Raw genomic sequence first — 27,882 nt, forward strand, 5'->3', positions numbered from 1 at the left:
GAAGAAAGGGGAATAAAGACTGTCAGCTAACAGACCAGTCAGTCCACATGGCAGCTTTCACTGGCCTCGTTTCTGTATTTCCGCTCACTAGTCAGGCTCCCCGGCTGGTTTACACACTTATCCTGGCTGAAGGGCAGGTGGAGGGGAAGGGTGGCATGGGGTGCCAGCAGCAAAGGGCAGAGGCCCTTCCAGCACACAGCATCAAGGAGTCCAGGCTCCATGGGCGGCCAACACCAGAAAATGAGTTAGGTGAGGAGATTAAGTCAGCCCGTGCGGGGGAGCTGCGAGACAGGCCCGGGCCCCCAGGAGCTCAATGCTCCAGCTTCTGCCTTCCCACACTGCCGTCTGGGCCAAGGAGAAAGAGGTGCCTCCTGATGGTAGGAAGTCACAGACACCAGAAGCCAGAGGGTTGGCGTGGGAAGCTGAGGAGGCAGCTGTAGGGACTTCTAAGTCTAGAGCTAAGACTGAGATGGGGTGTTCAGGGCCATGTGCAAGTTTTTCATCCCCAAGCCTGATAGGCTGTTAAAGCCAAGTATGAAAAACTGTGTATGCTGCCTTTCTTCAAACCAAATAATCGAGGCTATAGCAATGTGAATTTCTGGTCCTTTGGAATTACAAATGGGAGCAGCTTGTTCTTTTGTCCTCTCGCCCTGACTCTGTTATCCCCAGAGGGCAATGGACTGTAGTAAGGGCAAGCAGATTGAGTGTGCCTGTGGGCCCCTCACTGGTGGAGCCAGATAAGGCAAGAGATCCACTGTGGTCACCCTTTCAGGGGCCCCAGTTCTGGCATTTTCCAGTAGCAAGATGTGAAGGAACAGCCCCAAGCTCCCTGTGGAAAACCAAGTACATGGCTTCTTTCCTAGTGCCAGGCTCCAGCAGACCTAGGGAAGTCACTGCTTGGGGATCAGGAAAGCCAAGCTGAAATAAAGCCTTCTTAGTGACAGACCAAGTTCAGACTCCAGCTGTCAACCTTCCAAAGACACCAACAAACTCTCCCTGCTGAGGAGTCTGGACTCTAGACTTCCACCTGGGCAGGCTGTCTCTTCTCCCTCACCCCTTTGTGCTTGTGTCTCCCTTACATGGAACAGGTATGTCACGTCTCCACCCTACCTTCTGGGACTGTCCCAGACATAAAAGAGATCACCTATAGGAAGTGTTTTAGGCCCTTAGGAGAGAAGCACTAAGCTTAACATAAGGTGTTATTAAAGTAAAGTGCTTGTAGATTGTAAGGTACATAAAGAGCCTAAACGTCACCTGCCCCAGAGAAAGGGTGAACTGGCTATTAGGGCAATAGTGGGAGCTCCAGAGAGGTGATTATAACATTCTCCCTCCTTGCCCTGTTTCGATCCTTTGGAGTCTGCCCACTTTGGGATGACTGGAAAGAGAAGCAGCTGCTCATAAGCCCCTGACGCATGTTCTAGAATCTATGGGCAATTTTGAATTAAATGTAGTCTCATCTACCCTGAGTCCTCACAGCCTCCCTCTCTTTCCCTGGAGCCTTCCAGGAGTTCCAGGAAGTTTTATACATTAGTTTTGGTCTCTAAGCTAGTTCTTCCTCACAGCTTTTCAGCAGAAGCAAATTTATAAAGGAGGGTGCTAGCCCTTATTCTGCAAGCCCATGTACCTAAGATTCAAAATTTCCACTTTCCCCTTGAGCCTTTACTGTATCTATCCCTGCTTTCACCTACCTTCTCAAAGGCTCTCTGACTTGCTCAACAAAGCAGCCTAATTTGAAAGGAAAAGCAGAAATAAGTAAAGTCCCAGGGAGAACTGTCAAGAGACAGGGTTAAAGCTCTGGGAAGAAGACAGAGGTAGAGTACTAGGCCTTCCCCAGAGATATTTTATTACATGGCTTCGTCAGTCACCAGTGATTAAATCCTATGCCCAGGCGAAGCGACAGGAGCATCTGCATCGTACAGGGCAGACTGTTCGCCGGTTAGCTATGCAGTCGGAAGGGGCAGGGTGATGAGTGAGTGCTTGGCTTCCCTGCCCTGGAGTGGGCTGTGAGATCCCAGCTGACAGAAAGGAAAGCCTGGTGAGCTGGAGGAAGAAGTGTTCAGGCATCGGTGACCTCCATGTTCTGCAGCCGGCCTTCCAGGGTACCATCACCTGCAGCCACTTTCTTTTTGTTGCCCTCATGTTGCTTTTTCTGCTTCTTTGATGGCTCCTGGTCGATGGGCGCAGGCTTCACAAAGGGGATCAGTTCTTGGAGACCTGGAAGGGAAGAGTCACCCAAATGATCTACCATTTCTCAGGGAGTCAAAGCCCAAGAACCTCTGGGGAGAGTTTGACAAGACAATGATCCCATTGAACAATGGGACACCCATAATGGATACTGACTTCATTTATCCCTTTCTCCCTGATTTTTGGCTGCAGCTGAATATCATAACCTCTACTGGCTGCTTTCTCAACCATGCTCCCTGAACTGCCTAGTACCATAGAGCAGGAGGAGAGCTGGGGGCTGTGTTTGAACAAGAAAACTCTGGGTATATTCTGAAAGGGGCCCACTATTCAGAAGAGTGTGGCACTAAAAACTAGCAGGAAGATGAGCTAGGTTGGGAGCTTTACCTGGTGGCATGAATTCCTTCAATTTTTCAGGCACAGTGATGCCCTTCTCTGTCTGGTAGTTCTCCAGGATGGCACAGATGGTACGAGTAGTGGCGCACATTGTAGCATTGAGCATATGGACAAATTCCACCTGGGAAAAGAGGGTCCCCAGAGGGGGCCTTTTCAACTCAGCTCTTAGCTGGTCTTACTGATAACCAGGAACTATCCTCTCAGAGCCAGAGCTGCAACTATCCAAACCAGAACGATGGGTTCTACCCATTATCAATTTTTTTCTAAAGTCAAATTCTGTTTGGTATTTGTTTTAGATAATTCCAGGAAGATTGCTCTGTCTCCATGAGTGAGAAGTGGCATGTCCTAATATTTTGAGGAGAACTGGATCTAATTAAGCAACGGCCCCTTTGAAGGAAGGAAGAAACTACCATTGTGGCTTTTCCTTCTAACCGCTTTTAGGCTCTTGAATTGGAAAAGATTAGGGCCTGAAAGTTGGGTTTGAAGAGGTAAACTTAGAGGCTAAGTCATTCCTAGGTGAGAAGAGGGAGGACACTGCCTCCAACTTGTTCTGTAGATAAACGGAGTTTAAGAAGACAAAGCCAAAAGGAGAAAAGCTGGAATTACCTTGCAGAATACAACGAGATTTGTGTTTCTATCAAAAAGAACTCAGACTGACTCAGCAGAAGTCATTTTCAGATCCCCTCTATGGTCTAGATTGGGAAGCTCAGATTTTTCCATGATTTGGAGGGCCTCTCTTGTACTCCAGCCTTTATTCAAGACCCTGCTTCCTGGAGCCCCAGGTGCCATCTACCTTGTCCATCATCTTCCTTGTCTGCCCGTATCGGATTCGGAGCCGGCGAGCCTGATAGTCTGTGCAATTGGAACAGGAGACTAACTCTCGGAAGGCTCCTGAGCCTGGAAACCAGGCCTCCAGGTCGAGTTTCTTACTGGCAGCATGATTCAAAGAACCTGTAAGAAAAAAAAACCTAGAATTCATGAAGGGGGATGGCATTTCAGAAGGCTAACCTTTAACAAGCTCGAAGGATTCTTTAATTCACATCCAACCCTGAAGTGAAATCGCACCCAGATATTCTTATCACCAAATACTCCCAAGTGAGAAGGGTGTGATATTTTAATTAAGTGTGGGCAATTTGTTGGATGGTGAGCTATTTCTGTGTGTGGCAGCTCAGCTGGTGAGAGTGGGGTTTGGGGGATGCCAGAAAGGGAAGCAGAGAAGATGCTGGGCGCCTACCTGAGACAATATTCACAATGTGGTAAGGGATCCCCAAAGACTGGTAGAACTCCTCTGCGGTTGTAATCATCTCTTCAAACATCTCCCATGACTTGTTGTCATGGGGTGATGAGTAGACAAACTGTTCAATCTGCAAGAGGGACCAAGGAGAAAGTGACAATGGTTCAGACTGCATAGAGGACTGAAGGAGGAGATATCGTTGCTATGGGGACCTATTCCTGCACCACTGGGAGACAAGTGAGGCTGGGACCCAGCAAGAGGGATCAGTGCTGAGCAGGACTGGGACTGTAATAGTGCTTATACAGAGACCTCACCACATCCGTGCCAGGTACTGCTCTAAGTGCTCCACGTGTATTAACTAGTTTAATCCTCACGGGGGGCCTAGTGAGGTAGGTACTATTTTTATCCTCATTTGACAGAGGAGAGAACTGAACAGAGAGAGGTTAAGCAACTGGTCCAAGGTCCCCACAGCCAGTTAAGTTGTAGATTGGCTTTTGGACTCAGACTGCCTGGTTCCAGCATCTGTTCCCATAGCCTCTCTACAACGTGCTTCTCAGGCTCTTCCCTAGAAACATAGATGTGGGCAACAAGAGGTAAATGGAGTCAGCATGGGTCTCAGCAATAGAAATCCTGTTCCTGTCTAATCACCTTGGACACATGGACAGAAGGTTCCCACTTCTTGCCCTGGCCGAGATACTTACCTTCTCAAACTGATGGACTCGAAAGATGCCCCGGGTGTCGCGGCCATGGGAGCCCACTTCCTGGCGAAAACAGGTGGACAGGCCAGCATACTTGATGGGCAGATCTTCTGGCCGAAGCCACTCGTCCCGGTGGAGAGCGGCAATGGGCTGCTCTGAGGTGGCGATCAGGTATTTCTCATCATAGGAGTTGTCATCAGACTTTTCACTGCCTTTGCCAATCACCTGTAGGAAGACGGGCCTTTACTAGCTAAGAGTGAGAGAAGGGCTTCGGCTAGAACAAGAAGCCATAGTGGGGGGATGAGTGATGGGTTAAGAAATTTCCTTTAATCACTGTCTGGGAGTGGATGCTAAAAGGACAAGTAAGGGAAAGGGTCGGTTTAAAATGACAGAGAGCAAAGAAATGCCAATTAAAAGGAGACAGGAATTTTTACTTAATATTTTTAAGCAAAACATTTAAAAAATAACTACTTATGGCCAATGCTGGCAGACATACAATAAAACCTGTGCTGGTAGCAATATATATTAATCACTCAATGAATGTTTGTGGGACATTCACTTAAGGCCAGATTCTTTTTGCCAACACTGGGCAAAAAAGTGACATAGTCCCTGTTTTCTTGGTGCTTATAAGCTAATCTAGTGGTTACAATCCTTAAAAAAAATGCACTTAGGTGTGCAGTCAAAGAAAATAATGCAAAAGGAAAAAAGCTACAGACAGAACAAAATTCATTGTAACATTATTTACTTATAGCAAAAAAGGAAGCCCTCTAAATATTCAACAGGGGAAGAGTTGACTGTCCTATGGTTAGTCGTGTAATATTAGGAAACCATTAAAAGTGACGATCATGAAGACCAAGTAGTAACACAGAAAAAGGCTTCTGACACAATGCGAAGTATAAAATGGCAATCTGTAACACCTAAAACTTAACAACTAAAAGACAAACAACCCAATTAAAAAATGGGCAAAGGACTTGAATAGGAGATATATAAATGGCCAATAAGCACATGAAAAGATGCTCAACATCTTTAGTCATTAAGAAAATGTGAACCAAAATCACAATGAACTACTACTTCACACCCACTAGAATGGCTATTAAAAAAAAAAAGGGGGGAAAATAAAAAATGTTGGTAAGGATGTGGAGAAAGTGGGACCCTTGTGCACTGCTGGTGAGGATGCAAATGGTAAAGCTGCTTTGGAAAAGTTTTGCCAAGTCCTCAAATAGCTAAACATAGATACACTATATGACCCAGCAATTCCACTATTAGGTATATACTAAAACAATTTGAAAATAGGGACTCAAGCATATACTTTTTTTTTTTTTTTTAATTCAGTTTTATTGAAATATTTTCACAAACCATACAGTCATCCATGGTATACAATCAACTGTTTCAAGCATATACTTTTATGACAACGTCCACAGCAGCATTATTCACAATGGGCAAAAGACTGGAAGAACCCAAGTGCCCATCAACAGATGAATGGATAAACAAAATGTGGTCTATACATACAGAAGAATATTATTCAGTCATAAGAGGGAATGAAATTCTGATACACGCTACAATATAGATGAACCCTGAAAAGATTATGCTAAGTGAAATGAGCCCAGACACAAGCCAGACACAGAGGGCAAATATTATATATTCCACTTAGAGGAAACGCCAGAATAGGCAAATTCATAGAGACAGAAAATAGATGAGGGGCTGGGGGAAGGGGAGAATGGGGAGTTATTGTTTAATGGGTAGAGTTTGTTTGGGGTGATGAAAAAAAAAGCTTTGGTAATGGATGGTGATGACAGTTGTACAGCATTGTGAATGTAACTAATGTTACTGAATTGTACTTAAAAATGGCTAAAATGTCAAATTTATTTATATATATGTTACCATAATAAAATAAAGCAATCTATGAAATTTTATGTATTGTGATTATAAATATGTGAAAAGGACATACGTATGAAAAATGTGCCAAAGAGAATATTAAAAAATAATTATGTTAGGATAACACATTTACTGCAATAAAAAGGAAAAAAAAAAAAGTAGGGAAGGAAGCTTCCTCTGGGCCAATGTTTGGTGACCTGGAAAATGACCTTGCTATATCTATTTGAATCTTCTAGCTCTCTGTGAGATGTCTGAGAAAGAAGCCACAAACTGTAAGCCACAACCAACCAAGGACAGTATATCCTGTGATAGCTGCCCATCTGGGGTCAGGAATGGGAGGACAGGGGAAGGGGTTGGGAGATCATGCCACTTTTATAATTTCTTTTAGTCCAGGCACCAAATAAATGGGTTTCTTTTCTAAGCTCATCATGTGAAAGCATGCTTAATTCAGATAAATCATGTAGATTACCTGGGAAGAGATAAAACAGGCTCTATATCTGTGCTGTCCAATATGGTAGCTTCTAGACAACCCTTACCACTACTGCAGAAAGTTCTATTGGACAATGCTGCTCTGTATTGTTGAGTTAAGTTAAGCTTCATAACCCAAGAAGTCATTCTGCCATGCTGCCCCAGACTACTCACCTTATAAAGTTCCTCATCAAACTGGCTGAGCTGTGCCACCTCCTGCATGACCTCCTTCCTCATGAAAAAGGGGGTATAAATGGGAGTGTAGCCCCGACTTCCCAAGGTACGAAGGGCGAACTGGATGAGAGCCTGTTCCAGGAATACCAAGGCCCCCTAAAGGTGTAAAGAGACAATACCGTGGTTGGGTTCTGCTGCCAACATGTTCATCTGCCAAAATTCACATGCAGAAGCAAGTGGGGCAATAGAGTATGACTTCCCAGGGGCACAGAGGAGGCCAACAAAGACCCTAGACTGCAAAAAGCTGACCCAAGAGATTCTTCCTTAATACCAAAGCCCAGCATATCATCCAGGCACATTGTTAAGAGAATTCCCTTTAAGATACCAAAGTAAGGGAAAGGGATTCTTTCCTAGGGTGCATGGGAGAGTGTTTTGCACTAATTCTTAAAACACTGGATTCATTTGTATATGTATGGCATATATATGTACAAGTATAAATGTACAGTATTCCCAAAATTATTATTTTAGCATATCCTTCTGGAAGCCTTCCCTGAATTCATTGGCCCTCTGCCCCAGCAAATATGGGTTTGTTGCCTCTACCTACCCATTCTCACAGCACTCATCATAGTGGATTCTGATTCTTGGTTACTTGTCCAATCACACTGAGCTCCTCAAAGGCAGAGACTGGGTCTGATTCATCATTTAATGCCCAACGCCTAGCCCAGGACCTGGCACATTATCAGGTAATAATCATTACTTTTTGTTGACTGAATCAAATTTCATTGTGGAAGATCATTTGGTGGCTTCTGTTCTAGGGAATCCTGATAAGCACTCTCTTGTGACAGAAAGAGAATTCCAACTAATTGCCAATTAGTTTGTGGTGGAAAGGTGAGTACAATTGGTCAATTTGTGGGCTTCTTTGTAAGTTATGTTTTCCTACAAACTTTTCTAGTTCCTTCTTCATAATCCTAGCTCCACTGGTTCCCGACTCTTACCTTCAGGAAGTACCCACGACTCCCAGCCACTACGGCACCCTTTTCGCCTTCAAAGCCGTCTACCATCACCACAAGGTCCACGTGAGAGTACTTCTTCCTGACTGTACAATCACCCCAAATCCTTTCTACTTTGTTGTCCACATCCTAAAGAAATGAGACCAGGAGAGAAAGATGCATGATTTCTTAATTTTACAACCTCCACCTTTCCAAACCCGATTCCAAGAACAAAATAGGTTTGTGATGACATCTCTTAATTCAAACACTATGCTTGGATCACTGTGCGCAGAGACTTAGAGAAGAGATTTTGCTGGAGAATCTGTGCTCAATAGAGAAATAATAATTTACAAAGTCCTAGAAGGGATCCTAGCCATGAAACTGGATTCATGGATTTCCCGAGACCTGAAGTAGTCTCTCATTTTTTACCCTTTTAAATGGCTCCTTCTTGAAAGGCCTGTACAAGGGCAACCCTTCCCCGACAATCAGCATCGCCTGGGGTGCTGATGAGAATGTAGTGTGGTTGCTTTTTTCCAGGCTCTCATTGGTTCTGGGGCCAGTGAGGGCGGGCTCAGGGCCCTGACCTTCCAAGTCTGCCCGGGCTCTGCTGTCTCCAGCCCAGCCTTGCTAGCAGTGAGTTCACCAGGGAATGAATGGAAGAGGCACAGATGGGCCCTGCCTGCACGGCTGGGGTGTCAGAGAACAAAGGCTGGGCTCAGAGCAGCTTTGTGCTCGGGAAGCTCCCGCTCAGCAGGAAACTTTTATTATGCAGATTTCCCTTCAACCTGCAGCTTCTCAGCAGGGTGTGGGTGAAGGGGTTAGGTTGATTTAGCAGATCTCTTCCCAGAAGAATTGCTGCTACCACGGGCAACACACAGTGGAGGACAGCAGCCCTATTTAGAAGAGATTTCTGTGCCAGGAGTCTCCTCCTACCTGCTGTCTCTGCTACTTCCCAATCAGGCAAGGATCTGACTCCTTCAATTCTCAATTGGTGGGCAGAGTGAATATACAAAGAGCCTGCTGATGACACAAGGCCTATTACACAGAGAGTGCCAGTGTTTCACGGTTCTCTTCCCACCACTGCCCCCTTCCCAACAGAGAAAGAGCACAGTAAGGCATGCTGCAGCACGGACGCCTACCTCATCGTTACTGATGGGCACAGACGGATGCAGAAGGTTCCCGATCTCTCGGAGGTTCTCAAACCGCTCCGCTTCCAACTTTACCAGCTCAGCATCACACTTCAGGATGGCTTCATCGATGAGGAGTCGGACTTTTTTGATCTGTGAGACTTTCAGGCTCTGGGGACCACAAAGGCCAGGCCCATACTCAGGACGCAGTGAGTCAAGGACAGAGTGGGAATAAGATTCCATTGCCCCAACCCTGAGGTGCTCTAAGGACAACCCGTGAGGTCACGTTTTGAAAACTGAAAACGAAGGCTTTCAAAGAACTGTGATTTATTTCACAGTTCATTTTATAGTCTTGTGATACAGATCCATTGGCAGTTTCCTCCGGGGTGCCTAAGGCAGAGAGGGATACATTTCTGGCCACTCTTTACTGTTGCTATACATACCAGGAGTTTTAATACTGTAGCTCTTTTAAGAGAATTTTCTCTGTTTGCACTTTTTGATTTTCCTGATTGAACCAATTTAGCATTCTATTATGCAATTCCCTTGGAATATATTGAGTTTATTAAGAACAAGAGATCTTATCTTAAACTTATTTTGTATTCCTTACTACAGGTGTTTCAAACTGTGCTGATTTCCTTGGGGGTCTCATCAGCACTAAAGGCTAAAAAGGAAAAGCTCCCCTCCCACTCCTTCCTAGCCCTTTAAGCACAGCAACTTTGCTTTTCTGTGTTTAGTTCTTGCTATGATTTTGTGTGAAGGGTTTCCAGAAAGGGTCCAGTGACTAAAAAACTTGAAAATTCCTGCTCTAGGCCCATGGTAGTGAATGTTCACCAAATTATAGTAAATTGAAAACTTCCTTGACTTTGTGAAATAAAGAGTACAAAATGGAGTTACAGAAACCAAGCATAGTTTAGCTTTTTTTTTCTATTCTTCCTACCCTTGACTTTCCCACTTCACTTGTTTCCATCTCTACTCTCTAATAAATACTTAAGTATACTGCATAAAAAGAGCGTATGGGGACATTTCTAAGTTGCAGAAATTCAAGGATGCCACAATGCCGTGTGGAGCAGAGTGTCAGCACTTGTTATCTAGGAATAAAGTTAAGACCAAAGAACAGAAATCCCAACCTAGCTATGTGCATGCCCCAGAAAAGGGAGATAACTTACAGCTAAAGTGTCTGCAGTGAGGTCATCAAGATTCAATACATTCTCTGGAATGCACTCTTCTTCTCCCACCGGCTCTTTTTTCTGCACAAAGAGGGGGACAAACCAACAACACTACTGATGAAAGAAAAATGCCAATGTAGTTTTCTAAGTACACACCAAATTAATATATCAATATTAATGAACTAATCATAGAACTTTCTATGTCACTTTCTCTAAAAGTTGTAGCACACAGGAGAAAAATGGGTAAATTTGAAGCCAGAAGTCAAACTTTCAAGTCCCTGTTCTGCCACTTACTAACTTTTTGATCCTGGGCAAATCAATGAACCTGTCAGGGTGGGAGAGCTGACATTGTTTGGAACATAGGAAGAATAATGTCTTGCCTGGGACACAGAACAGTTGTGGGAAACAAGACAGAATGTGTTTGGGAATGCTCATGAACTATAAATTGCTGGAAAGGTTGCGTGGCAATCAGGAGCAGGCCCTGAGGCAGGCGCCCGTGTGTGAATCCTTGTCCACCTGCTAAGAACAATTCCTGCACCGAGGCTAAGGGAAAACAGGATGGGATGACGGAATAACAGAGGGCCAAGGAGAACAAAACTTTTCGGGAAAAAGTCAAGGAATCTGGAACTAAGTTTAGAGCAAGCAAATCAACTTAGCAAAATGGGAGGGGGGTCTACCGGGGCTTGATTTTTTTCCTTCCAGTTTCTCTCTTCACCCTTGTTTGTGAGATCCTGCCAAATCACTTCTAATCCTTGCAGAGCCATGGGGAAGATGATTTTAAGAGTCAAATTCTTCTTAAATTAAAAAGAATTGAAGAAAATTATCAAAGGCCATTATAATAATAAGATTTATTGAATAAAACTTGAACAAAAATGATTTGAGAAGATATAGGATCTACTCTGCAATTATAAATAAAAATGATGTGTAGAAATCATGTTCAATGTCCCAAAGATTTTTAATTCTACACATAAAAAAATAGGCAATTACATATATACAACCTCATACTCCACCGCACAAAACTGTCATGAGACAGGACTAAATCTTTTTCCAACTGAAATCCTTTAGGTTCATTATACATCCTTGTATGCCAAAGTGAAAAGTCAGGATTCTAACTATAACACCACTCACACCCTTCAGAGACTCAGAGCAAAATCATCTTAAAAAGTTGGAAAAGTCTGAAAATACCAGCATGAGTCTCGATAAGAACAAGCATAGACTAGTACACTGAGGTAGGGGGAAAATGGCCTAAATCACAAGATTTCTGTAATGGTATTAAAGGTAGGTTGAGTATACAATAGGCAAGATCACTGTAAGGCTCCCTTGCTTGACAGTCTTTCAGGGCAGCAAGTTTAAGTTCTGAGTTCAAGTTCCAGCTCTGCAACTAATTTACGCTGCAACTAATTCACAGGCAAGTCCCTTAATTTTCCTAAGTGGATTCCCTTACCTTTTAAAATAGGGCTGATAAATGTATTAACTACATTTCAGGTTTGCAGCAAAGATCAAAACCAAAAGGAGATGTATATGAAAGGGTTCTGAATACTTGAAAGTGCTACACAAATTAAAGTGCACCATCACTACTGTTCCAGCAGAGAGCGAGAGAGAACAGTCCCCCTCAGGACTAGCAGTAAAGTCAGACTGAAGAGTGTGATAGCAAATGAAAACACTCTCTTACATTTCTTGCTATGTGAAACACTCAGCACTATCTGTATGTATGTCCCGAGGAACACACTGGCAGAGGTATTAACATAATTCTGGGGCCTCTGACGTGCAAATGATTAAACATCAGGAGTCCCATAATGAGAAAACTATCATAATCTCTACCATTTTCCATAGCAAGTCACAAGCTGCAAATGTTAAAAAATACTGTTAAAAGAGCAGAATACAGACTATTACAAAGTTAGGTATAAGGCTATCTTTCCGTTATGCTCTTAATGGTCTAGGTTCCAGAATCTTATTTTTTTTTGTTTCATTTTGAGCTTTATGACTTAAAAGTGATAAAGCTTGTAGAGTTTATTTAATATATATTTTTAAGGAGTGATTAAGAGTCTGAAAGGGTATTTTTTTTTTAAGAGAAGTTAAAAATATGAACTATTAAACCATTCGTAATATCCAAAATACAAAATGTAATACTGACAATCTACAAGTTTAACAATTACTAGATCATCTGAGGGGATAATTTACTCAGATCTACAGTAATTCATTTATGTTTTCTCTTCTTCAGCTTTATTATTTGTAAAATAAAGAGATCAAAATAGAAAATCCTTTCCTAAGGTCCTCCAGCTCTAAAAAACCTGATTCTGTCAGTCAGTCCCTCTGACGACACAGTTAAGCATTGTTTTTGTGCACCGCCCCCCCCCCCAAAAAAAAGACACATTAAAATGCAGTGAACTTTTTCAGCTGATTGTCTTTTTAAAATAAGCTGAGCTGAAATTTAACCTTCTTCAAGCATAGAAAGGATTTTTGGATGAAAGCTAGTAAGTACTTGCCATCCATTGTCACTTGCAAGTGCTGAATAACTACAATGTTTTAGGCATTGTGCCAGGTTCTCTATATTTTAAAAATTTAGTCCTCACAATTCTATACTGTAGGTGAGTGCTAATATTGTCATTTTAAAGACAAGAAAACCAAGGCTCAGAACTTAACTTGCCTAATGTCACGCAGCCAAACAGGAGGACAAATCAGAGTTTGCACTCCATAGCTGTGCTCTTTTCAGGAAGAAGCATGAGTACACTGGGATAAAAAAAAAATCCACAGTTTGCTGTAAGAAAAGCTTTCTGACACCATATGTTGAGTGCAAGAAATAACTGGAAAGGGCTACTGGTAGAATTTATATTCCTATTATAAGAACAGAATAGACGATGACTAGTGCGGGACAAATCTTATCTGAAGAATAGAAGATGGACTCACCGACTTCTGAAAGTACCTTATTCTGTGGTCTTTCTTTTTGTTTCATAAATTTTCCCCTTTAGTAAGAAAATCAGTATCTCATAAAATTAGATACAAAATTAGAAATTATGTGAATATCTCCTAAAAACAAGATCAATTCAAGCCTCTGGTTATTCCTCAGTTCTCTTACCTTCATCTTTTCTCCAATTGTCTTGCTGCATAGGTTCTTCAGCTTGTTCAAGTTGTCTGCCCGAAATCTGCCTAAGATAAAGAACCCAAGAATATACCCAAAAAAATCACATAATAAGATACTCCCTTTTCTTAATAATGGCTCCTTAGTTCTGATTTTGGCTGAAGGCCAAAATGCAGGCAGAACTAAAGGATCTGCCTTATGAAGTTGAGAAATCTTATAGAGTCCCAAATGTAATTGGCATCTATCAATGACTACAACAGAGTATCCCCAACATTTGCTGACAAGGAAAAGGCACGCTGAGACTGAAATTAAGAAGTAATACAATCATGGTAGAGTAACATCTGAATAATAGACAACTGAGAAAACTGGAAAATACTCAAGTAACTTTAACCTGCTCAATTATATTCATATTCATTTAAAGAAACTATGTGGTGTGCACCAGAATCGAGAAGGAGGGCAGCAGTTATGGTTCTATTCTTATGAACTTGGCTGTTACATTTCTATGCTAGATATGGTCATACACGCTGTTCCCTTTGTTCTGACACAGTGCTCATCTGGTAGCCTTCAGAATAATTTAGTTTCCAAATATCAGTATATTTGGGTCAGAATATCTCTGTTGGCTGAGCAGTACACTGTCTTCCCCAAAAGAAACTGCATTATAAGAAACTAAATTATTCTGAAGGCTACCAGATGAGCACTGTGTCAGAACAAAGGGAACAAACAGCGTGTATGACCATATCTAGCATAGAAATGTAACAGCCAAGTTCATAAGAATAGAACCATAACTGCTGCCCTCCTTCTCGATTCTGTTGCACACCACATAGTTTCTTTAAATGAGTATGACCCATATATACTGACATTGTGATTCATCAGTCTAACTCTGATTAGCAAAAGCTGGACCTCTTGAATCCAAGCATTGGGAGTAACATGGTGAAAATCAAGCTTTTGACAGGCAAAATTAGACAACACCTAGATATAGCTACTGGAAGGCTTTGCTTAATTAGCTAATCAGCTTCCCTCTTTGATATCTCTTTAACTAAACTTCAACACGAAATGATATGACTACCTTCTTATTCACTTACATTGACAGAATTACAGAGAATGAAGAACAGATTAGTGGTGTCAGGGGTTAATGGGGATGGGGAAAGGGAATGGGTGTGACTACAAAGGGGTAGCAAGAGGGTTCTTTCTGGTGATGGAACAGTTCTGTATCTTGATGGTGGCGGTGATTACACAAATGTACACATGATGCTACATATACACACGAGTGCATGTGTCAGTTTTTCGGTTTTGATATTATACCACAGTTATGTAAGATGTTATCACTTGTGGTGAGGGTGCACAAGAATTCTCGGAACTACTCTGGCAACTTCCTGTGAATCTATAATTATTTACAATAACAAGTCAAAACAAAATTTACCGAGTCCCTCCTATTTGCAAGGCACCATACTAGATGTTGGGAATATAAAAGAAAATAAGAAAATTAAATCGACAATTAAAAAAACAGTAAAAATGTTGAATGTTTCAATAAATGAACATTGTATACCTCTTTTTTTTTTAGGTATTCTTTAATTTCTCTCAGCAATGTTTTGTAGTTTTCAGTGTAGGAATCTTGAACATCATTTATGAAATTTACTTCTAGGTTTCTATACTTTTTGATTGTTACCTGCATATAAAAATACCATTGATTCTGTAACATCCTCATCTTATTCCCAACCTCAGGGAGACAGCATTCACTATTTCACCACTAAGAATGATGTTACCTCTAGGATTTTGTTGTTGTTGTTGTTAATACTTCTTATAAAATTAAGGAAGTTCCCTTTTTATTCCTAATTTGCTGTATTTTTATCATGAACAATTGGATCTCTATATGAAAAAAAAAATGCATTTTTATCCCTATTTCATACCATCCACCAAAATTAATGTGAGATGATACAGACCCAAATATGAAAAGTAATAAAACTTCTAGAAGAAAAAATTGAATAATCTCTTTGGAACACTGGGATATGAAATATTTCTTAAACAGAAGAAAAGAAGTACTAAAGATCAATAAATTAGACTTTATTAAAATTAAGAACTTTTATTCATCAAAAGACTTAGAGTGAAAAGGCAAGCCAAAGACTGGGAGAAGGTAGCTACAGCATATATATCTGACACAGGTCTTGTATCCAGAAAATAAAAGGAATTCCTACAAATCAATAATAATAAAAAAAGACAATCAAATAAAAATTGGACAAAAGGCTTAACAGGCACTTCTCAAACAGATTATTGGAATGCCAATAAGCATATGAAAAGGTGTTCAACATCTTTAGTTATCAGGAAAATGAAAATTAAAATCACAACGAGATTTCACCAGAATGTCTGAAATTAAAAGGACTGCCAATATTAAATATTGGGAAGAATACAGAGTTACCGGAACTCTTATACATTGCAGATGGGAGTATCAGTTGAAACAGCCATTTTGGAAAATGATATGGCAATATCTGCTAAATCTAAACATGTGACTACCTTATGACCCAGCAATTCCATCCCCATATAAACCCAACAGAAATGAGGGCTTATGTCTACCAAAAGACACATACAAGAATGTTCATAGCAGCTTATTCATAAGATCATCAAACTTGTAACAACCCAAATATCCATCGACAGAACTGATTGGTATATTTATTCAATGGAGTACTGTAGAACATGAAAATGAACCAACTACTAATACATGTAACACAGAGATGAACCATAAAGACATAATTATGAAAGAAAGAGGCTGTGTTTCTATATACAAAAGTATATACCATATAAGCCCATTTAGATGAAGTTCAAAATCAGGCAAAAGCAACTGACGGTGACAGAGGTCACAATACTGTAATCTTTGGAGCAGGGGAACCAACTAGGAGGGTACCTGAGGGAGCCTGCTGCGGTGCTGTAAATGTCTTAGATCTTCTTCTGGGTGGTGGTTACGTGGGTGTAGGAAGGTTTTTAAACTTCATCAAGTTGTACACTAAGATTTGTATACTTTACTGTATACATTATATCACAATAAATACAAGTTTAAGAAAGGTATATGTGTATATATATGTATGTATATGTATATATGTACGTATATATGTATACACATATATATGTGTGTGTATGTATATATATATTATACACAAAAATAGTACAAATGCCCTACCAGAGATAACATACGGAGAGCACTCGACAAATGTCACTGTGCTATGGGAGCAGAGCTGGGTGGAGAAGAGGGTGGATGGAAGTGGGGACTGTACCCTGATAAGAATATGCCAGGAAGAGGCAGCAGTCATGTCATGATATAAAGAATGCTCACAAGCATAAGGCTAGAGCCAAGAGTGGAAGGTTGTATGTGGAAGAGTGGCAAAAGATGAGGCTAGGAAGGCATGGGGGACTTTGTACACTGTGCTAAGAAATTAGGAATTTTATGCTTTAAGGTTGAATTGTCCAATAAGGTAAACACTAGCCACATGTGGCTATCGCATATTTGAAATGTGGAAAGACTGAATTGAGAGGTACTGTGACTGTAAAATATACATAGGTTTGAAAGACTCGTATAAAAAAAGTATGCAAAATATGTCAATTATTTATTGATTAGTTGTTAAAAATACAATTCTTTGAATGTATGGGGTTATATAAAATATATTACTAAAATTAATTTCATCTGGAATGTGAACCCGGCATCGTGGGACTGAGAGTATCTTCTTGACCAAAAGGGGGATGCAAAATGAGACGAAATAGTTTCAGTGGCTGAGAGATCTCAAATGGAGTCGAGAGGTCACTCTGGCAGACATTCTTATGCACTATATAGATAACACCTCTTAGGTTTTAATGCACTGGAATAGCTAGAAATAAATACCTGAAACTACCAAACTCCAACCCAGCAGTCTGGACTCCTGAAGACAATTATATAATAATGTAGATTACAAGGGGTGACAGTGTGATTGTGAAGACCTTGTGGATCACACCCCCTTTATCTAGTGTATGGATGAGTAGAAAAATGGGGATAAAAACTAAAGGACAAATGGGGTGGGATGGGGAGATGATTTGGGTGTTTTTTTTTCACTTTTATTTTTTATTCTTGTTCCGGTTCTTTCTGATGTAAGGAAAATGTTCAGAGATAGATTGTGGTGATGAACGCATAACTATGTTATCACATTGTGGACAGTGGATTGTATACCATGGATGATTGTATGGTGTGTGAATGTATTTCAATAAAACTGAATTTAATAAAAAAAATTAATTTCATCTGTTTCTCCTTACGTTTTTTTTTTTTTTTTTTTTTTTTTTAATCATCATTTTATTGAGATATATTCACATACCACGCAGTCATACAAAACAAATTGTACTTTCGATTGTTTACAGTACCATTACATAGTTGTACATTCATCAACTAAATCAATCCCTGACACCTTCATTAGCACACACACAAAAATAACAAGAATAATAATTAGAGTGAAAAAGAGCAATTGAAGTAAAAAAGAACACTAGGTACCTTTGTCTGTTTGTTTGCTTCCCCTACTTTTCTACACATCGATCCATAAACTAGACAAAGTGGAGTTTGGTCCTTATGGCATTCCCAATCCCACTGTCACCCCTAATAAGCTACATTTTTATACAACTGTCTTCGAGATTCATGGGTTCTGGGTTGTAGTTTAATAGTTTCAGGTATCCACCACCAGCTACCCCAATTCTTTAGAACCTAAAAAAGGTTGTCTAAAGTGTGCGTAAGAGTGCCCACCAGAGTGATCTCTCGGCTCGTTTTGGAATCTCTCTGCCACTGAAGCTTATTTCATTTCCTTTCACATCCCCCTTTTGGTCAAGAAGATGTTCTCCATCCCACGATGCCGGGTCTACATTCCTCCCCGGGAGTCATATTCCACGTTGCCAGGGAGATTCACTTCCCTGGGTGTCTGATCCCACGTAGGGGGGAGGGCAGTGATTTCACCTTTCAAGTTGGCTTAGCCAGAGAGAGAGGGCCACATCTGAGCAACAAAGAGGCATTCAGGAGGAGACTCTTAGGCACAAATACAGGGAGGCCTAGCCTCTCCTTTGCAGCAACCGTCTTCCCAAGGGTAAAACTTATGGTAGAGGGCTCAAGCCATCAAACCACCAGTCCCCTATGTCTGTGGTCATGTCAGCAACCATGGAGGTGGGGCAGGCGAACACCCCTGCATTCTCCACAGGCTCCTCAAGGGGGCACTACATCGTTTTTTTTGTTTGTTTGTTTGTTTTTTCCTTGTTTGTCTTTTTTCTTTTTTTTTTTTTTTAACTTTCCCTTCTTTTTTCAAATCAACTGTATGAAAAAAAAAGTTAAAAGGAAAACAAACATACAATAAAAGAACATTTCAAAGAGACCATAGCAAGGGAGTAAGAAAAAGACAACTAACCTAAGATAACTGCTTAACTTCCAACATGTTCCTACTTTACCCCAAGAAAGTTACATACTATAGCAACATTTCAGTGAACTTGTTCCTACTACATCCATCAGAAATTAACAGACCATAGTCATTTCTGGGCATCCCCAGAACGTTAAATAGCTTATCTGTTCTTCTTGGATTATTGTTCCCCCTTCCTTAATTGCTCTCTACTGCTAGTTCCCCTACATTCTACATTATAAACCATTTGTTTTACATTTTTCAAAGTTCACATTAGTGGTAGCATATAATATTTCTCTTTTTGTGCCTGGCTTATTTCGCTCAGCATTATGTCTTCAAGGTTCATCCATGTTGTCATATGTTTCACGAGATCGTTCCTTCTTACTGCCGCGTAGTATTCCATCGTGTGTATATACCACATTTTATTTATCCACTCATCTGTTGAAGGACATTTGGGTTGTTTCCATCTCTTGGCAATTGTGAATAATGCTGCTATGAACATTGGCGTGCAGATATCTGTTCGTGTCACTGCTTTCCGATCTTCCGGGTATATCCCGAGAAGTGCAATCGCTGGATCGAATGGTAGCTCTATCTCTAGTTTTCTAAGGAACTGCCAGACTGACTTCCAGAGTGGCTGAACCATTATACAGTCCCACCAACAATGAATAAGAGTTCCAATTTCTCCACATCCCCTCCAGCATTTGTAGTTTCCTGTTTGTTTAATGGCAGCCATTCTAACCGGTGTTAGATGGTATCTCATTGTGGTCTTAATTTGCATCTCTCTAATAGCTAGTGAAGCTGAACATTTTTTCATGTGTTTCTTGGCCATTTGTATTTCCTCTTCAGAGAACTGTCTTTTCATATCTTTTGCCCATTTTATAATTGGGCTGTCTGTACTATTGTCATTGAGTTGTAGGATTTCTTTGTATATGCAAGATATCAGTCTTTTGTCAGATACATGGTTTCCAAAAATTTTTTCCCATTGAGTTGGCTGCCTCTTTACCTTTTTGAGAAATTCCTTTGAGGTGCAGAAACTTCTAAGCTTGAGGAGTTCCCATTTATCTATTTTCTCTTTTGTTGCTTGTGCTTTGGGTGTAAAGTCTAGGAAGTGGCCTCCTAATACAAGGTCTTGAAGATGTTTTCCTACATTATCTTCTAGGAGTTTTATGGTACTTTCTTTTATATTGAGATCTTTGGTACATTTTGAGTTAATTTTTGTGTAGGGGGTGAGGTAGGGGTCGTCTTTCATTCTTTTGGATGTAGATATCCAACTCTCCCAGCCCCATTTGTTGAAAAGACCATTATGACCCAGTTCAGTGACTTTGGGGGCCTTAATAAAGATCAGTCGGCCATAGATCTGGGGGTCTATCTCTGAATTCTCAATTCAGTTCCATTGATCTATGTGTCTATCTTTGTGCCAGTACCATGCTGTTTTGACAACTGTGGCTTTATAATAAGCTTCAAAGTCAGGGAGTGTAAGTCCTCCCACTTCGTTTTTCTTTTTTAGAGTGTCTTTAGCAATTCGAGGCATCTTCCCTTTCCAAATAAATTTGATAACTAGCTTTTCCAAGTCTGCAAAGTAGGTTGTTGGAATTTTGATTGGGATTGCATTGAATCTGTAGATGAGTTTGGGTAGAATTGACATCTTAATGACATTTAGCCTTCCTATCCATGAACATGGAATATTTTTCCATCTTTTAAGGTCCCCTTCTATTTCTTTTAGTAGAGTTATGTAGTTTTCTTTGTATAGGTCTTTTACATCTTTGGTTAAGTTTATTCCTAGGTACTTGATTTTTTTAGTTGCTATTGAAAATGGTATCTTTTTCTTGAGTGTCTCTTCAGTTTGTTCATTTCTAGCATATAGAAACATTACTGACTTATGTGCATTAATCTTGTATCCCGCTACTTTGCTAAATTTGTTTATTAGCTCTAGTAGGTGTATGGTTGATTTCTCAGGGTTTTCTAGATATAAGATCATATCATCTGCAAACAATGACAGTTTTACTTCTTCTTTTCCAATTTGGATGCCTTTTATTTCTTTGTCTTGCCGGATTGCCCTGGCTAGCACTTCCAGCACAATGTTGAATAACAGTGGTGACAGCGGGCATCCTTGTCTTGTTCCTGATCTTAGAGGGAAGGCTTTCAGTCTCTCACCATTGAGTACTATGCTGGCTGTGGGTTTTTCATATATGCTCTTTATCATGTTGAGGAAGTTTCCTTCAATTCCTACCTTTTGAAGTGTTTTTATCAAAAAGGGATGTTGGATTTTGTCAAATGCTTTTTCAGCATCTATTGAGATGATCAATTGATTTTTCCCTTTCGAGTTTTTAATGTGTTGTAATACATTGATTGTTTTTCTTATGTTGAACCATCCTTGCATGCCTGGAATGAACCCCACTTGGTCATGGTGTATGATTTTTTTAATGTGTCTTTGGATTCGATTTGCAAGTATTTTGTTGAGGATTTTTGCATCTATATTCATTAGGGAGATTGGCCGGTAGTTTTCCTTTTTTGTAGCATCTTTGCCTGGTTTTGGTATTAGATTGATGTTAGCTTCATAAAATGAATTAGGTAGTGTTCCATTTTTTTCAATGTTTTGAAAGAGTTTGAGTAAGATTGGTGTCAGTTCTTTCTGGAAAGTTTGGTAGAATTCCCCTGTGAAGCCATCTGGCCCTGGGCATTTATTTGTGGGAAGATTTTTGATGACTGATTGGATCTCTTTGCTTGTGATGGGTTGGTTGAGGTCTTCTATTTCTTCTCTGGTCAGTCTAGGTTGTTCATATGTTTCCAGGAAATTGTCCATTTCTTCTACGTTGTCCTGTTTGTTGCCATACAGTTGTTCATAATATCCTCTTATAATTTTTTTAATTTCTTCAGGATCTGCAGTTATGTCACCTTTTTCATTCATTATTTTGTTTATATGGGTCTTCTCTCTTTTTGATTTTGTCAGTCTAGCTAGGGGCTTGTCAATCTTGTTGATCTTCTCAAAGAACCAACTTTTGGTGATATTTATCCTTTCTATTGTTTTTTTGTTCTCTATGTCATTTATTTCTGCTTTAATCCTTGTTATTTCTTTTCTTGTACTTGGTTTAGGATTGGTTTGCTGTTCATTTTCTAGCTTCTTCAGTTGATCCATTAGTTCTTTGATTTTGGCTCTTTCTTCCTTTTTAATATATGCGTTTAGTGCTATAAATTTCCCCCTTAGCACTGCTTTTGCTGCATCCCATAGGTTTTGGTATGTTGTGTTCTCATTTTCATTCGTCTCTATATATTTAGCAATTTCTCTTGCTATTTCTTCTTTAACCCACTGATTGTTTAGGAGTGTGTTGTTTAACCTCCAGGTATTTGTGAATTTTCTAAGTCTCTGATGGTTATTGACTTCTAATTGTAGTCCATTGTGGTCAGAGAATGTGCTTTGAATAATTTCAATCTTTTTAAATTTATTGAGGCTTGTTTTATGTCCCAGCATATGATCTATTCTGGAGAAAGTTCCGTGAGCACTAGAAAAGTATGTGTATCCTGGTGATTTGGGATGTAATGTCCTGTAGATGTCTGTTAAATCTAATTCATTTATCAGATTGTTTAGGTTTTCAATTTCCTTATTGGTCTTCTGTCTGGTTGATCTATCTATAGGAGAGAGTGATGTGTTGAAGTCTCCCACAATTATTGTGGAAACATCAATTGCTTCCTTTAGTTTTGCCAATGTTTCTCTCATGTATTTTGTGGCACCTTGATTGGGTGCATAGACATTTACGATTGTTATTTCTTCTTGCTGAATTGCCCCTTTTATTAGTATGTAGTGGCCTTCTTTGTCTCTCAAAACATCCCTACATTTGAAGTCTATTTTATCTGAGATTAATATTGCTACACCTGCTTTCTTTTGGCTGTAGCTTGCATGAAATATTTTTTTCCATCCTTTCACTTTCAGTTTCTTTGTGTCCCTGTGTCTAAGATGAGTCTCTTGTATGCAACATATTGATGGTTCATTTTTTTTGATCCATTCTGCGAATCTATATCTTTTAATTGGGGAGTTTAATCCATTTACATTCAACGTTAAAACCGTGAAGGCATTTCTTGAATCGGCCATCTTATCCTTTGGATTATGTTTGCCATATTTTTCCCTCTCTCTATTAATATCCTTTATTGTACCTATACCGAATCTCTTTAGTACTGAACCTTTCTCCAAGTCTCTCTGTCCTGTCTTTGTTTCTCTGTCTGTAGGGCTCCCTTTAGTATCTCCAGTAGGGCAGGTCTCTTGTTAGCAAATTCTCTCAGCATTTCTTTGTCTGTGAAAAATTTAAGCTCTCCCTCAAATTTGAAGGAGAGCTTTGCTGGATAAAGTATTCTTGGCTGGAAATTCCTCTCACTCAGAATTTTAAATATATCGTGCCACTGCCTTCTCGCCTCCATGGTGGCTGCTGAGTAGTCACTACTTAGTCTTATGCTGTTTCCTTTGTATGTGGTGTATTGCTTTTCTCTTGCTGCTTTCAGAACTTGCTCCTTCTCTTCTATGTTTGACAGTGTGATCAGTATATGTCTCGGAGTGGGTTTTTTTGGATTTATTCTATTTGGAGTTCGCTGAGCATTTATGATTTGTGTATTTATGTTGTTTAGAAGATTTGGGAAGTTTTCCCCAACAATTTCTTTGAATACTCTTCCTAGACCTTTACCCTTTTCTTCCCCTTCTGGGACACCAATGAGTCTTATATTCGGACGTTTCATATTATCTATCATATCCCTGAGGTCCATTTCGAGTTTTTCAATTTTTTTCCCCATTCTTTCTTTTATGTTTTCATTTTCCATTCTGTCATCTTCCAGGTCACTGATTCGTTGTTCAACTTCCTCTAGTCTTGTACTATGAGTGTCCAGAATCTTTTTAATTTGGTCAACAGTTTCTTTAATTTCCATAAGATCATCCATTTTTTTATTTAGTCTTGCAATGTCTTCTTTATGCTCTTCTAGGGTCTTCTTGATTTCCTTCATATCCCGTACTAGGGTCTCATTGTTCATCTTTAGTTCTTTGAGTAGCTGCTCTAGGTGTGTCTCTTCTGGTCTTTTGATTTGGGTGCTTGGGCTTGGGTTATCCATATCGTCTGGTTTTTTCATATGCTTTATAATTTTCTGTTGTTTTTGGCCTCGTGGCATTTGCTGACCTTGATAGGGTTCTTTTAGGGTTTGTAGACCAGTTGAAGTCCTTATCTCTAATTTATCAGATCTACAGCTTCGTGGAGTACACTTTCTCTAACTAACCAGCAGGTGGCGTCCACGAGCCACCTGTTCTCCACAAGCCAGATCTCCACTGCTTAGCCTTTTGGTGAGTGGGGGAGTGAGTCTTGTGGGGCCCAATTGGTGTCCCAAGCTTGCGTGTGTAGTTGGTGTTGCCTGCCCTGTATGTGGGGCGTGTTTCTGGGCAGTCGGGGAGGGGGGGTGGCCCTAACAATCAAATCTCCCTGATGATCCTAGAGTTTTAAAGCTACTGCAATAGTCTAATCCTTCAGTTCAGTCCTGCCACAGTTTGTCTCTGCCACTGACCCACAAGTCTTTGGTATTGGCGTATGGCTCCTGAGACTTGCAAGTGGGCCCCTCTTCCAGGCTGTGCACCCCGGGTCCTCTGTTGAGGGATGACTGTGCTATGTCGCAGGTGAGTGCCGTCCCCCCAGGGCAGTTCTGGGCTGCTGGGCTGTGTTGGGAGGCTCCCAGTCTGCTCAAATGATGGCTGAATGGGGCTCTGTTAATTCACACTGCTCCCCCTTCCCAGCTCTGGGACATTCAGCTGAGGTTGCAGGGAAGGCTAATGTCCACGCCCAGTTTTGTGGTGTGTGCCTGTTATTTGAAGCACTTCCGTCACACTGGGTTGTCTGGGGCAGCTCTGGGCTATGGGGCTGGCGATGGGCAGGAGTGTTTCCTGTCCACCAGGATGGTGGCTGTGAGCGGACACCCCCCTTTTCTTGGGAAGTTGTGTTGTTTAGTGAATTTTCTCAGCCACTGGATTATTGCCTTTTGTCTCAGAGCTCTCTTAGTTCTGCTCTTGACTTGACGTGCCCAAATTTCAATTCTTTGAAGCTTTCTGTATTGAGCTTCTTAGAGTAATTGTTTTAGAAAAAGCAAAAAGGATTTAAAAAAAAAAAAAAAAAAAAAAAAAACGGCCCTCCTCAGAGATCTAATGGGTTATTGAAATGCTAATAGACAAAGCAACCAGGGCCATTAAGGAAAAGTGCCCAGGGCAGAGAGATCAGCCTTGCTTCGGGATTTGCATATGCGCCTCAAGGCCTGATCTCCGCCCTTCCCCTTTCTGTGTTCACCAGAACTCCAAAAATCCTCTGCTTTTATTTTGGAGTTTTTCGTGTTGTTTTTTTTCTATGCCTGTCTCCTCTCTGCTGGGCTGGCTGCTCTCAGAGTCTCTGGTGTCTGGCCTCAGTCTATCTATGGTTGGAGTTTGAATCAGTAGAATGAGTTTCCGGTAAGAGCAGCCACTGCAATTCTCCCTTCTCCTTCCTGGAGCTGACAGCCCCTCCTCCCCCGGGACTGAGCCTGGCAGGGAGGGGCGCGGGTCCCCTGGCCGCAAAAACTTACAGATTTCGCTGATCTCAGCAGTTCCACGTTTTCATGAGTGTTGTATGAAGTATGCCCAAAGACAGATTGCTCTGTGGTGTCCAGTCCACGCAGTTCCTGGCTTTTTACCTACTTTCCTGGAGGAGTAACTAAAACATACAGCTCACCAGTCTGCCATCTTGCCCCGCCTCTCCTCCTTACGTTTTAAAGTGGCTACAAAAAAAGTTACAATGACAAATGTGGCTCTCATTATATTTCTATCAGACAGTGGTGCTCTAAGGTATAAGTGCCACTAAAAGACTTATGCCTGGAAGTAAAATGATTAGATTTGCATTCCAGAAAGATCACATGCCCTGGAATGTGGCCTTGGACTGGGTGTGATTAGATCAAGATAGCACTGTTTGGGGTGGACAGAATTCCTGTGGTTGCTTGCAGATTTCAAGATACACAGAAATCTAGTGGCTCTGGAAGAAGAATTAAGACATATGCTTATCATATGCCCCAAAGTGGTCTCGTTACACTCCTCTGAGTAAGAAATCACAGTTCTAATCCCTGGAGAAGAGTTGTGGTAAACTCCAGTGTAGTATTATAGTTCCAAGTTATATCAGACTCTCCTGTTCTACATGGGGCCCTAGAGACACATGGGAAGTCTATGGACAGACAGATAAGTGTAGCTGTAATAGAGGAGCTTGTGAAGCTTGCTGTATCCTCTGTCAGGCAGCATGCATTGAGTTCTTAACGTGCTCCTGGGTTACAAGTCCATGCTGCAACCAATGGTAAAAAATCCTTTCATGGAATCTGAAGCTCAGATGTAAAAGAACCTCAATACAAGATCTGTCAATCTCCAACCTGGGGCATCAAGTCATGGGAAAAATCATTAATTAACTCTCTTTGGATGCAAAGAAAATACTGGTAATGGTTATCAAGCAGAAAAACCTCAAATTAATAGATGTCTTGAAAATAAACTACATAAACTGCCTTTCACAAAGAGGCACAAATGCCCTGAACAAAGAAGATATTCAGGCATTCAACAAATCTTTATCTTTATCAAGCTCCTTCCAAAGACCAGGTGAGGTGCTAGGTACTGGGGATATACAGATGAATAAAAAACAATCCTGTCCCTGAAGAACTCACCCCCCTCACTAAATATCCACTTGTCAAATAACGGTCAGCACTTCCCATAGCTGTTTACAATACATAGTACAAGAGATTAACTAACACATTCAAAGTCATTTTGCAGCTGCAAAATGGCTAGATTGACATAAAAATCTAACTTCTTGCTCAGTAAAATGATGCCCGGTCTAGTTTTATCCTAGACATAGAAGGTGGCACATTTTCATTCCACTGCTACTCAAAACTTCAGATTCAAGTGTGAGATTTCACAATCAAACTACAATGTTTGAGTGACTGAGACATACAGAATCAACAGACAACCTAAGTTAAACAAATACTCTTTTGGCACCCACCACCTTTATAAATTTAGGAAAGTCAATTTTCCTAACACAAATTCATAACACTTGGACAACGACTGACTTTGCAGTGTGCTACCATAAATCTGGTTTTCAGTTGGTTGCAGACCTATTGCATCAGACACAATGAATCACATGTGACTTCACAGCACGCAGCCAACCCGTGGCCATTCCAGTTAGGCAGAGGTTGATAGAGCATTCTATGATCTTATTTAGCTTCGTGAAAGTGAAAGATGTACGGATTAGTTCCAAGTCTAACCCAAACTGCCAACATCTTTCCCGGAAAACTTCCACAAATCACAATTAAACAGCTTCAATAATTACAAGCTTTTCTTGCCTCACCACACCATGTCTGATAAGCAGAAAAGGCTTTTCTTGATTCCAAAAGGTATGCCCATTGGTCAGGAGGATGGTCTTCCCCAAAACTCCGAAATCAATGTTTTTAACCAGGAGCAGCCTCCAAAGTCCCAAAATGTTTTCAATATGGGGTGGAGTGAACCTATTATAGTGCTGGAGACGTGACTATGTCTCAGGCTGGAGACTTTGATCCTATCAAAACAAAGGGAGAAGACTCTGGCCTTGCTGAAGACGAGGAAAAGACCGAAGGCGACCAAAAATAAATGTTAGGAAGGAGAACCCCACCCCCCTCCCAAACCATCTGCCCTGGCTTTCTTCTGACTACCTATCCGGTAGGACGTCTTGACAGTTCTGCAGAAACAGAGATCAGCACTGAGCACGCGCGGAAGGGACCTTGCATGGCCCGGGCGGAGGTAAAAGTGGGAAGATCCCAGCTCCTGGGGTGTTACGGGAGATAAGGAGAGCCTCGGAATCACGGCAAGTTGGGAAGAGGTCTGACGAGGGGTGGAAGCTGTGGGCCTTAAAAGCGAGAACCGGATGAGAGAGATGACGTTGGCGCTAAGATGAAGGGAGTAGCCCCTGCGTCCCGGTACTTACATCGTCGCCACTCGCCGTCTGCCTTCACCAGCTGGTCCACTAGTCCCGGGTCCTTGAAGCGCTTTTCCTGAGTTTCCCGGATAAGTGCTGGGTCCCCTCCTTTATCCACCCGAAACAAGTCCAGATCCAGCACCAT

The 27,882-nt window shown here is 41.0% G+C and overlaps 1 protein-coding gene across 1 annotated transcript; it reads right to left on the reverse strand.

Annotated features, from left to right (window-relative positions):
* Positions 1-1,812: 1,812 nt before the first annotated feature.
* SARS1 (seryl-tRNA synthetase 1) lies at positions 1,813-27,882 on the reverse strand. The gene is made up of 11 exons (XM_037826468.1): positions 27,747-27,882; positions 13,385-13,455; positions 10,309-10,389; positions 9,155-9,313; positions 8,022-8,165; positions 7,027-7,182; positions 4,513-4,734; positions 3,812-3,941; positions 3,371-3,528; positions 2,569-2,698; positions 1,813-2,214 (listed from the first exon to the last, which is right to left on the reverse strand). The coding sequence occupies exons 1-11, from the start codon at positions 27,880-27,882 to the stop codon at positions 2,057-2,059; spliced, it is 1,545 nt and encodes a 514-aa protein (XP_037682396.1). The 3' UTR covers positions 1,813-2,056.

The sequence above is a fragment of the Choloepus didactylus genome, chromosome 2 (genome assembly GCF_015220235.1).
Source record: "Choloepus didactylus isolate mChoDid1 chromosome 2, mChoDid1.pri, whole genome shotgun sequence".
NCBI lineage: Eukaryota > Metazoa > Chordata > Mammalia > Pilosa > Megalonychidae > Choloepus > Choloepus didactylus.